Source organism: Lipotes vexillifer, unplaced genomic scaffold (genome assembly GCF_000442215.2).
Source record: "Lipotes vexillifer unplaced genomic scaffold, Lipotes_vexillifer_v1.1 scaffold1208, whole genome shotgun sequence".
NCBI lineage: Eukaryota > Metazoa > Chordata > Mammalia > Artiodactyla > Lipotidae > Lipotes > Lipotes vexillifer.
The window spans coordinates 1,195,053-1,208,623 of record NW_006799247.1 but is presented as its reverse complement, the minus strand read 5'-3'; the positions used below and the strand labels follow the sequence as shown (position 1 = coordinate 1,208,623).

Here is a 13,571-nt window from a genome sequence, read left to right as displayed (position 1 = left end):
TTTAATGCAATGCCACAACAAAAATGACTATGTCGCTTTCAATTATTTTTTCCTGTTAACAGAAACATCATTTATAGCTAACTAGTATCACTAAGCCACTTTATGAAACATGTCTTTACATTTTCTCTCTCTCTTTGTTAAAGTATACACTTGAATACTTAAACCATAATTTTAGCTGCTTAAGTAAATTATCTGTCATGTCATCACAGTGAAATGAAGCACTAGGGGAAAAATATGTAAACAGCTACTAGCTTCTGAATTAATTTAAAAAAATGTCATTCAATTAACATGAAATTTCTTTTAGGTCTTACAATTTAAACAACTTCACCTTGGAGGGGACCATCCAATATTGTTAATTTCAAACTTCAAAAACATGTAATATCTTCAGACTGTATTCTATCTATATAATTTATGAAGTGTCACCCTGCACATCCTGGCTTAGGCTGGAAATTATTTGTTATGTATTGTGTAACCCATTCTAAAATACAATTAATTCTGTGAAATTTTCCAAGAAATCTCTGGGGAAATACTTTACTATATGGAAAAAACACTTGTTGCACTACAGGGCTGCACAGTAAGGATAAAATGACTGACATTACTGGGCTGTTGGCACATGCTCTCCGACTAGACCTTTGCTTTAACTGTGCCGGGTTTCCATAGGGAGATTTGGGTTCTTAACTAAGGAACACAAAAAAAGGGTGAAATTCGCTCCTTTCAAACAATATAAGGTCATGCAGCAAGACAGTAGTCTTAAAGTCTGGATCCTGTCTTGACAAGGTTTCCTAAATCCCATTATTCCTGTCCTTGCCTTGGCCATATGAAATGTGGAATCTCCCAGATCTGGCAAATAGTTTAGTTTATAAGACAAAGCCAAGAGTCTCACTGCTAAACTGTATAAGGCACCTGTACTATAGCAGTGGTAAAAGAAAATCCAGCCCCTTTACTAACAGTAAAGATGAACTTTATTAAGGGTGCCTGGATACAGTTTCATTTAAAAAGAAGTCCTTTCTTGAAAATATTTACTCTAATGAAGAGAGACTTTGGATATCTAAATTTATTTGCTACCTGTGAGTCACAGGCTACATGCATACTCTGAAAAGCTGTCTCTTTTTTTTTCTGAATTACCTTCCATATTTCAAAATAACTGGACCTATTCCCCAGCCTATTGATTTATCAGAATACTTTACCAAGTTACACATATCACAATCTCATTGGTTTATGCTCATACATGAAAGTAAAAAGAGAAAAAAATCCTACTTGCATATGATTCTGGGCAATGTCATTAACTCTGTGAAATAAAGAGGAAAAAAATGTGACATATGACCATATTTGAATGGAACTGAATGGAACAAGGGTCAATTCACGGTATTCTGTACTATTGAAGTGTGAATACAAAGAAGTGTTATCTACCTGTGGTTCTAGTCAGGCACCCACCACTCTACATGTGCTAATGACTAGTTATGAAACCTGCCTTAGTAATAAATCCAAGTTAAATGGAAACTTCAGGAGAAGACCCACAAAGGAAGAAATAAGACCTGAATAACTATTTCTTGTTCCCATGTAGCTCATATTGGCTCAGGAGATTAAGATAATTATCTTTATAAAACCTTGGAATATGGTAAGAATTTGGGACCAAAAACTGGCAGGCTAATATTGAGTTACTAGGATGCTTCTGTGTGTGTGTGCTGGGGAGGGGGCAAAATGATGACTTAAAACTCTAAATGGCACAGTATTTTCAAATGTCTTTCTTCTGGTAGGCATTTGAATTTGATACTCCTGGTATTTAAAGTGACATCACTCATGTAGCACATATATGAGATATTTTGGGGAGGGAAATTGAACCAAATGTAAAACATTTAGCAGAAGTTAAGTTTAAATATGGAGATAGTTATAAGGTCTGTTCTGTGAAGACTGAGGGATAATGTAGTGCCTTTCTGGCTGCCAGATGGCATCACAGCAGCTTCTATGTCTGTTATACAAAGTTATTCTAATTCCAACCATATATGAAGTGCAGTACCTTTAGGTAATACAAAGTTTCCAATAGTATGACTTGGATCTTTGAACACTGCATGTATTTTTATTTTTGACATTTGAACAGTTAACATTTATCACTCATTGATATGATTAACTCTACCTGGAAGGACTGCTTTACCCAAACTGCATGAAATTCTTGATGTTGTCAAAAAAAGAACACTTCTTTCATACCTTCCTTGCAATCATGTTTATTTTCATGCAGCACAAATCCATTACGGCACTGACACATGTAGCTTCCCATTGTGTTGACACACTCATGTTGGCACCCGCCATTATCCTTAGAGCACTCATCTTTGTCTAGCAAAGAGATAACCCCATAGATTAGTAAGTAGCTTTAAAAACAAAGGATATCTAAGGAGAGTCATTTAGTTGTGGTTAACACTGGCAAAGGGTAAACTAAGTCACAGCTTTCCATGTTCCTAACATAAAACAAACAAAAAAAAAATAAAAAAATTTATAGTGTCTTAGTTCTACCCACTCCTTGTTTAGCTTGGAGCATTGTGCCACGAATTGTTTCCAAGATCATTTGCACCAGGCTGACAACATGTAGTCCTCTTTCATTCCTATGCTGGAGAAGTTTTGAGTAGGGCAAAGGAAATGAAAGAATCTTTTTCCAACTAATCCTAAACATTTATAGCCAATTTTTAAAATAAATTAAAAATTGTGAGTAGTTTGATTAAATGCAAATAATGACATTTAAGTGGAGGGAAATCCTTCACTATATTAACCATGGTGTATAGGCAGAGGCTAAACATATTTCCAAGATTTGTGTGTAATTGTTTTTTAAAAATCACTCAGTATAATTACTGTAGTTGATTTTTTTCATTAACTTTGCAGTTATGCTTAGCATTAATAAATCTGAACGTTTTATAATATTTCAAGACAGAATAAGGCATCATTAGACTATCTTAAAAAAGAAACAATTTATATATTTTAAACTAATCTCCTCTAGCAGACCAGTTTATTAATAAGTAATTCTGTAAAAGGGCTTTTAGTGTGCTACAAGTAAAGGTTAGAATAGGAAATATGAGCTTTAAGAAATAGACAACAAATTCACTACAGGGAAAAAATCCAACTATATTAGCAGACAGTCAATTCAGTCAGAGGCATCAGCCACAATATTATGTTGCTTAGCTGTCATTCCATGACTGGCTTGTCCTTTAGAGTTAATACTGGCCTCTGCTCCTGACACATACATATGATGACACATCACTCAGACCTTCCCCACTCCCATAGCACAGAGAACAAAAAGGACGCATGGCAGTCACATCAAAGGTCAGGCTGAATTCAAAATTTACACTGTGAACTGATTTTTCTAGTGAGAATTTGTGAGCTCATGGTGGCACACAAATAACAAATGTTATTTTTGCCTTTGTAATCAAATCAATATTCCCCCTATGGAGATGGGTTTAGGAAAGACATTTTTATCCAAGGATCTGATAGTAATTTTTATGAATGCAACTATTTTTCCCATTTTGTAGACTGATAACACGACATAGCACATATATGCTATGTCTTATATTGCCAATTCATGCATTGGCAATATAAGAATATTCCATATACATACAGGCAGTCCCAAAGTTCTAAATAATATATCAGGATCAATATATCTGCAATTTATGTGTTCTCTACCTATCCTTAACACTTCCATTACACTTTTAATACTTACTATGGAGGCTAAGCAGAGGAGAAAAAAAGCATAGAATAAAGAAAATTTATCTCTAAGAGAACATCAAACATCAAAATATATAAGAAATCAGAAATTAATAGAGAATTAGCCTTGTAAAATTAATTTTAGAGAAATTCATAATTTGGAAGTCCCATTACTTTAATTGTATCAACAGTGAAAATTACATGTGGTAAGTTGTGAATAACCTGTGCAGAATAGGTGAATGGTGAACCATACTTCCTACTACCATGCTGTCAGCTACCTGCAATTCCTAATTCAGACAGTCAAGCAGTAGATGATTTAAATTTACTATTTTAACACATCTTTCTAGGGGCTCTTAAGATGCTTTGGAAAAATACTTCTTCATGGGTTGATGCAGAAATGCACTTCATCATTGTTAAAAGGAAAGAGCCAATTTAAAAATTTCTGGTGCTAGAATTACTCTGAAATAGACACATATTTCCTATAAAATATTTATCTAATGTTTGCTTGATATACTTAAAACCTGATATAGTGAACTTTAGTTGTACTCTAGGTCAACCAGATTTTTGAGGGTTGGTTGGAAATCTAAGAACTGTAAGTAAAGTAGTTTAGAAAAAATTAGTTCACATTTGCAATTGACGTTAAACAGGTTGCTCAGTGACAAACCTATCAGGGCAGGGACTGCCTGAGTCATCCTTTTATTTGGATCTGTTTAGACTACCATACATGAGAGATATAAAAATGTTAAAAGAACACAAGTTAGTATTGCTGAATTTTTAAACCTACAGTCATTTTATAATGAAAACAATTCCAAAACATAAAATATTTCTAACATTTAAACTTCATTTTAGTGGAAATCTCATGTTGCTAGGTGATATTTGTAAGGAGAGTTATTTTCTTTAGATCTGATAGAACATAATCAGACTTTCGATAATGGTAAGTAAAGAGAAAGTTGAAAGTGAAACCATATTTGAATAGTAGTTTTTTGTAGCCAGTTTTTCCTATTTCTATTGTGCTGGAAAAATAATTTCTAGAGGAAGAAGAATAAAATGAGGAAGAAGAGAAGGAGGAGCATGAAGATTTTATATAGTCATACTGTCTAAGTATCTATTATTTTTCAGTGTTCCTGTTGATAAATGTTTCCTGTCTTCTTCCCTGCATCAAACATTTCTTAATACAAGTGATGTCACGTTAAAATTGAGTTATCAAATACACTGCTAGAATATATGTATAGGTTAACCTAAAGCTTAGCTAAAATTCAAAATTGGACAAATCAAAATAGAAATTAAAAGCAGCAGATAAAAGTCATCATCCCCAGGAAAGTAGCATTTAAAATTGTGCTGGCATATGCCAAATAGTCAATATGAAAAGACAAAATTTTAGTAAACATCGGAATACTTGGAATTATCCAGACTTTTTAATATCACACAAAGAAAGTATTTATTTAACTTAATATCATAAAAGATGAGTTCCACAAACATATTCTGAACTTATTATAAAAGGTCATCAAACTTGAGGAGAAAAAAACTATTAGCAAATATAATTCTGCTTTCACTTTCTTTCCTTTTCTCCTCTTAGGACACAAACTACTAATATTTTGAACAATGAAAATCCAAAGAAAGAGAGAAGGAAGGAGGTTGCAGAGTTTTAATAATTTCTCAGAAAGTCTGCATAACAAATTCAATAATTGAGAATTCTATCAATGATTCATTTGAAATTTTCTAACATTTTCATACTATAGGCATGAATTTAAAAAATAGTTTTTATTAGTAAGAGAAACAAACATTTTATTGAGTAGAAATCAAAACATTTAATCTTTGCAGGTGGAAATTAGTCTCCTTCTTTGGAATGGACATATCTGATTTCCATTCCTTCATGCTAGATGAAGGAAAGGTCCATTATTATGGAAAAAGGAAGTGGCATTTTCCCATCAGAGGCCTTCAGAGTATCCTTGAGACTATCAGAGGCCATTAGTCTATGAATAATACATACTGGATGGGACTGAAGTGGCAACCTGTATCAAGTTCTTGCAAGAGTCAAGAATAAAAATTTTCTCTTTGCAGAAAGCTCTTGTTTGTATGAAAAAGAAGTAAAGGGTCCACACACCAGAACAGAAACACATGAGCAGATATACTTACAATAAATGCTCAAATATAAAATAAACAGATCACACACATTCATGCATACACACATACACCCCATGAGTGTGTGCACGCATACAAGACACACACAGGTTTCAACACAAAACTGTTGAAAAAATAATCACCTTCAAAAGACCTCTGATAAGCTCTACTGAGAGCAACGACAGACAATTTGCTATTTCTAAAACATGCAAATATTTAAATATCATTTATCATGAAACTTGGAACAGGATTCAGAATCATAGGAGAGCTTTATTTGAAATTAATCACACTAATATTTAATGTTTTGTTAGAATAATATCAGGTTGAATTTATTCTAAAAATACCTATGACCATTCCACGAAAGAAATGGTGTACAGGAGGAACAGTGTAAAGAAATATCTATAAACACTGAAAGGTAGATAAGACGAGGAGCAGGTCAGTTGAAATCACTTGAATACAGAGGTAGAAATATCACACAAATCATTTTATCTGACTCCTATATTTGTTACAGACAGAAAAAAACTGAGAATCAAGAAATCTAGGTTTTACTGCATTTCTGCTACTGTGCAGGTCACTGGGTCCATCAGGAAAGGATCACATTCCCATTAAGTTACCCGTGAGGGGGACTGCCATTTAATGAGGTTATCCTTCAAGTCATCATTGAGTCTTTTCACCACTACCAGGTTGCCTAAAGAAGGCAGAATGTCTATGCGCAGCTCTCATTGCCTGAAGTTATTTGTTATATTATTCCCAAATAATGAACAGTGTGATTAAATTAAAAGTCCAGTTTCCCAAATGTTGCTGCTTTTACATGCATAAAATCCTACTAATATTTCTTTTAAGTTTAACCTATTTAAAGAAAAATAATTTTGTTCTGAATAGAATACAGTTAATTTTGCTTAATCACTTAAAATAAGTAAACTATATCATGTATACTTATGCAGATTTTTATACTTGTGTTCAAATATAACATCACATAAAATTAAGTTTGGTTTTACTATCGTAAAAGTAAAGTAATTATTGTTCATCTAAAAACAAACCTCATTCATTCCAAGAAAATAGCAGTATTATATTGTTGAACCAGATCTCTTCTAGAAAATGCCTATGCCATTATATTCTGAATTATATAAAAAATTTAATAGACATGTAATTTGACATCATGTTCAAATAGTCTTACTTTTATAGTTGTAATTTCCTTATTTACTTTGATATTATTTCATTATATTGCTTTATAACATACCCTTAATATCAGAACTATATGACACTAATTTTTATAGAGTAGCTTGTGGATATTCTTCTGTATAAACCAATCACTTCTAGATTTTCAAGCTACAGCATTTTTCACGACTAATTTAAGACATTAAATAAGATTTTATGTGATGGTTTCTTGCTTTGATGTGCATGGAAGTGACAGATATCTGTATTAATTAATTTGCTAATAAGTTCTTAGTGTCATTCTTCCAATTCCATTTCTTAGGTCTATAAAGTGCTTATTTAAAATCAGAGGCTATGTGCAAAAATAAGTAAAATCTCAGTATGGCTATTTCATTAAATAATTGTAGTTTTAAAAATAATACTACAGTTTATTTCATTATATTCATTAAAAATCTAAATACATTTCCTTGTGTTTTTTCTTCCTTGATGTATCACTTAGTTGCAAGACAGCTAGAAGTTATTTTTAAATAGCTTTCCTTTACAAAATATATGAAATCACATAATAAATATTGTTTCTTTTTAAATCGAATTTCTTGATAATATTTCTGGGAAAAATTATGCTGAGAAAATAGCTAAACATGGTATATTTCTCATTATGTTTTCATAAATTCATAATCACTTCTAAACTTTTTAGAAAACTGGTTATAAACAGAACCACTTAAGATTAAGTCTCCAGACAGGGTGATATTGGGATATATGTATATGTATATTGGTGATATTGGGATATATGTATATGTATAGCTGATTCACTTTGTTATACAGCAGAAACTAACACACCATTGTAAAGCAATTATACTCCAATAAAGATGTTAAAAAAAAAAAGTTTGTCTCCATCAAATGTTTCTGGATTAACATACACAATACAGCAAACATTTATTCAATTGTCTATAAGATATTATAAATTAACTATAAAAACAAAAATTAGAAGCTTTAACTCAACTCAAAACATTTGCATTAATATTATTAATTTGTATTAATATTTATTAACTAATTAACAAATAGATGGATTTAAAAATTTCACTCTCAAAGATCAAAGTCTATTAGGTAATGTTTTCAAATTTAGAAAATATTTGGGGTAAAAGATAGGTAGAAATATGATGTGTGTTTTCCTTTTAAAGTTATTTTTATATTTAAATCAGATGAAAACTGAGAAAAATTGTGGAGAAACTACACTGCACTATCTTTTCACCTTAACACAAACATTCTTGGGATTTTTAAATAGCATCGTTCAGATCTGTTCCCACCCACGTGCTTAGCTGTATGCACAGTGCACATATAGCTTTATATCTAGATTTCCATTAATATTTTATCATATACAACATTTTACACCATGAAATCATTAAACCATCTTTATGGTATGGAAGAGCTCACACAGTGCATTTGAAGGTTTTTTAAAATTTCTGTCACTATCACAGTATATTGAAAATCCTTCTTCCAGATTTTGAAATATTTCTTTATGAAAGAGTCCCAAGAATTGAATTTCTGAGCAAATAGATTAGTCATTGTAATAATTCTTGATTCCTATGCTAAATTTATTTCTAAAGAATTTGTCACAATTAATGCAGTAATGTGTTTTATCAAATCCCCAAGTGAATTTTAACATAAAAAAATCCTTCCATTTTGTTTGTGAAATACAATATCCCCATGGTTTACATGCCTACTTTCTAATAGATACGATGAGTTATTTGCCTTTTAACACACAATTACACTTATAGCATTATTAGAACTCTAAAATGATATTTTCAATGTGAACAGAATCTATATATTATAATGGGTGATCTTTTGTAAATTATGTTTTGGTAAGATGATCATAATCAGGACATTAAGTAACACTGCCATCTCTTTATTGTACAAAACAAATATGTTTTTATCTTCCCTTTTCCTAAGCAAACATCTTCCCCACTAGCAGAAACTCCCAAGAATTTAAATGTAAAATAGATCTAATTACTTTTCCAGGACTATAGTATTTTAAATATGAATCTGACAAACTGCCAAGACTTTTCAATGAATCAAAAAGAAAACACTGAATGTTTATACTTAATTATCTTGGACTTACAAAATAATAATCTAATAAAGAAGTTAAAAGTATATCTATTTTTTTCCAGGTCACAGATATGTTGAACATAACACATAACTAATGCTATTTGCAAAGGATGTGATCATCTCTTATGGTTAAGAGAACAGAACCCAAGATGAACTGGGGTTAAATACTTTGTGATACTGAACACTTAGAATATTACAGTTTTACTTGATTATTAAAGAGATAATGTATGCCTGCATAATAGGTTCTCAGAATGATAGCTACAACATGAGAGTTTGGGGTTTAATTTTCCCTGAACTTCATTGTTCAGTTTACTTAACAATATTATTGTCCTAAAGACAGAGACTAATAACCTGTCTTTAGAATTTAGGAAGTTTTGCCTGAACAGAAATATCAGATAACGAATTTTAAATACTCTGGGGAACTTTAAATTTACTTATACTTTGTCACCAGTATATGTAGCATGATTCTTTTAAAAAAAGTTTTATTAAATAAAATGAGTGATTAAAGTATAGGATCCTGAATATTAATAATATAATAAAATCTATTCACCTTATAATTTTAATTTTTAAAATAAATATTTAGGTGGTTCTAAGATAAGAAGCCTTATCTCTAAACACTGGATCAGCTAAATTTTGTAAACGGCATAATATTTATAGAATAGTAAAGTCTAAGGAAGTCTTCTTTTCATTGAAATAGTATATTAAAATACTACTTTGAATAACAAATCTTAAATGAATGCCTGAGAATAATTTTTATTATTTATTTATTTATTTATATTGAGGTATAGTTGATTTACAATGTTGTATTAGTTTCAAGTAAACAACATTGTGATTCAATATTTTTATAGATTACACTCCATTTAAAGTTATTATAAAATATTGGCTATTTTCCCTGTACATTACATCCTTGCAGCTTATTTATTTTATACATAACAGTTTTTACCTCTTAATCTCCTCCCCTTATCTTGCCTCTCTCCTCCTTCCCTCTCCTTACTGATAACCACTAGTTTGTTTTCTATATCTGAGAAGAACTTTTAAAAGGCGATTAAATCTGAGGGAAGGGAATGAGAACAAGGGAGCCAAGATCCATTGTATTTTAAATGTACTTTCCTATATGACTTGGACCTCAGTGGAACTTGTGAACCATTAATTTCAATTACACTGAAAGCCCCAAACAAACCCCCGGCGCTGTAAATCTCATTAATCTTAAATACATGGGGACTGGAATAAATAGACTTTGAATTAACTCAATCTAAATTACCTGATATTAAAACATAATTGGAATTCAGTTGCTTTACATTGCTTGCCAGTCTTTCAGGCAGAATAGATTGCTATATCTAGCAAGGCTTATTACAATTTTATCTAATTTTGCAGTTTCAGAGTAATATTTTTAAAAGGAACAATTTTGCAATTGGGAAAATAAGGGCATTTCACTGATGTTTATATCTAGTTTCTTAAAATTGAGGCACCTTTAATCAAACTTCAGCTCTTTAAGAGGGAATTTTTAATGGGAGTTGGCTCAACTAAACATTAAATTCCAAATGTAGGCATGTCAGCTGCTAAATGTATCCAATAACATATTATTTTTAGTAAAATTCTAATTCCCATATTTCTAGGTCTCTTACTGCTATCATTTCTATAATGATGAGGTAAAGTATGATTTTTAATGTCTGCTTAATAAAAAGAATTAATATATAATAGTAAGAAGAGGAATAATAAACATGTTTCTAAGCAATAAGTATAAAAAATATGTTGCTAAAATGAGACCACATATTCCAAAGACAAAAATAATTTTGAAAAAGTCTGCCACTTTTTGGAAGTCTGGTATCATTATCACTATCTACTTATAAAGTCACTGTGTGAAAATATTACCATAATAATTTTGTGTTATTTTTACTAGGCTTTGAAATATTTGATTAGAATTTATGTAAGATCTAAGTGTTTGAGAGGTGCATTTCATCAGGGCGATTCTTATTAATACCCTAATTTAAAAAAAGTATTAAACTAGGATAAATGTTCATGCATTCTATGTATCTCCAAGTTCATTTACAGGAAACTGGGAAGAATGGATAGCATACAATTTAAGCCAATCCACCTTTAAAATCTGTAATATACACATGTAGCATGAGAATACTGATACCTGAGAAGAAATGTGCTTTGAAACCCTTCTTGGATACAGTATTGTCAGATTTGAATTCAATTCTCATATTGTTGAACTGAGATGTGATCACTTCAGGCACTTCAGCACCACAAAATTTGCCATGCAATTTAGACTCAGAAGAAAGACCACTCCAAATCTCCACATAATCATATTTGCAAACCTAGAAATAAACATGGTTACTGTAATCACCAGATTTGAGAGCATCAGATGATTGACATTTACTTTTTTTTTAATTTACTATGTTTTCCCTCTTTACTCCTGTGGTAGTCAAACTGGACTTAGCAGGTCCAAAAATCAAGAAAAGTGTCCAAATATGAAGCAGAAAGCATGATAGACAGATGAGAGAATTTTGCTCCAAATAGCCCCAAGAGATGTATATACAAATGTATGCTTGTATATATGTATTTACAGCATACATATTTTCCAAAAAATACAGGCTTAAGGAAAACTGCGATGAATAATTGTTTAACAAAGCATATGATTGAACTCTGGGCATGATGTGTACTTTGCAATATGTCAACTCAAATTACTGGCTCTTGTGATATTAATTAGGTGATAAATAAGCAAAATGTTGCTAGGAAAAATGAAAAAAGTTTTCTATTTACTTTGTTACAACTGCAACTTTTATTTAGAGAGGGCTCTGACACAAGATGGGATAATGTTACTGAAGCTAAAGTTGTTTGATATTGACTTTTCTTTTAGATATCAGTAAAATGAATAAAGCAATGAAGTTATAACTTAACCCAGTATTTTATAAGTCAAGATTTTGCTCATGCTTTTATTTTAAATATTCAAGACTTTAAACTATGAAAATGCACAGAATTTTATTAATAGCATTCCACACAGTAACCTCATCATAAGTTTAAGAATTCCAGGATATGTTACAGAGTTTGTAAAGGATCCTTCCATGAATAAAGACTGCTACCATGAGAAAAATGCTTTCAAACACAATGCCCCATTTATTTTAAATCATCTACACTTCTTCCTCGTAAACATAAACGTTTATCCTTCTTAGTAACGTCTATCAATTAGTGAATCAAAATGCCATTCTGCCACAACCAACAGCTTTAGGGAAACTGAGAAAGTAGAAGCCATTCAATACTAAGCTCACATTACATTGAAGAACTGGCAGGGAGATTCCCATTTTCAAAACGTGTTGCTCATATGAAAGCTGTTCTAAGATTACTATAAAAATACATTCTTAATTTTAATATTTCCTCCAATTTAAGATAATTATTAAAGAAAAATGATGTTTCATGTGGGTAAATTATGTAAGAAATATAAATTGCAGTCTTTTCCATCATAAAGCTTACATGATGTAAAGAAGATCTCAAAATGAGCTCTAAAATTGTACAATTCTCTGAAATATCAGTGCATTACACTTCATATTTTAATTTCCTTTAAGCAACACAAAAGTCTGCATTTCTTTTTAACTCAAAAGCATAGAAGTGCCTTGACTACTACAAACAGAATTTAAAAAAAATGATTAAAAGAAAGAAGGGTAAGTGGGAGGGGAAAAAAGAAGAAGCAAAGATACATACACAGACAAAATTATGGTATAAAACTCACAAATATTACCAACAATTATTGTCCAGGAGCACAGATACATTATATTTCTGTTCTCTCAGTTCTCTGTGAGTGTTCAACAGATATACATCAAAGACAAAGTAATTTTTGAGTGAATTTTATCATACTTTTGGATCTCATTCATTTAAAAATAAACACAGGAAAAAAAAGTTGTTGGGAGAAAGGATGTGGGTGTTAGAGAAAAGAAAAGAAAGTAGAAAAGCTGAAATAGAACAAACATTTATTACATTTTCTCTGGACTTAATGTTGACCGATCACACAAGACACAGTTCTAAAAGTTGTCACCTCTAGGCCTGACATTCCATTTGAATTTGGTGTGTATGTACCAGCACATAGGAATTCTCAAATAAATGATTTCATTTGTTTAAAAGTGATCACCAGACAGAAAACTGAACGTTTACTATGGTAAGCTGTAAAGGCAAAGGGAAGATAGTGTCAACTAAATACATGTTTTATTGAGGTTAAAAAAATTTCTTTCTTCTTCTTTATCTTTCTCACTTTATCTGTGAACCGTAAGCATACTCATAATGAAAAACTACTTATATAATGAAAATATACTCATTTACACAAGAGAAATATTCCAGGTTTTCCCAAAAAGGTATTTTTGTTATGACTCAACAAGTGAATTTTGGTTTATTTTTTCTAGAAAAATCTATCTGACATTATCCTAATATTTTCATAGTACTTTAATAAATCAGGAAAATGCTGGGGGGTAATTTTCAATCTCCCAGAGACAGTCTAAAATATCATCCAATGC

At 31.1% G+C, this 13,571-nt stretch overlaps 1 protein-coding gene across 1 annotated transcript in view; it reads right to left on the bottom strand.

The window, feature by feature from the left end:
- TLL1 (tolloid like 1) overlaps window positions 1-13,571 on the bottom strand; it is a 271,395-nt gene that overhangs the window by 37,353 nt on the left and 220,471 nt on the right. The window contains exons 16-17 of the mRNA XM_007471538.1: window positions 11,207-11,387; window positions 2,206-2,331 (exon numbers count right to left, since the gene is read on the bottom strand). Coding sequence (XP_007471600.1) covers window positions 2,206-2,331; window positions 11,207-11,387 — 307 coding nt within the window. The remainder of the gene's footprint in view (window positions 1-2,205; window positions 2,332-11,206; window positions 11,388-13,571) is intronic.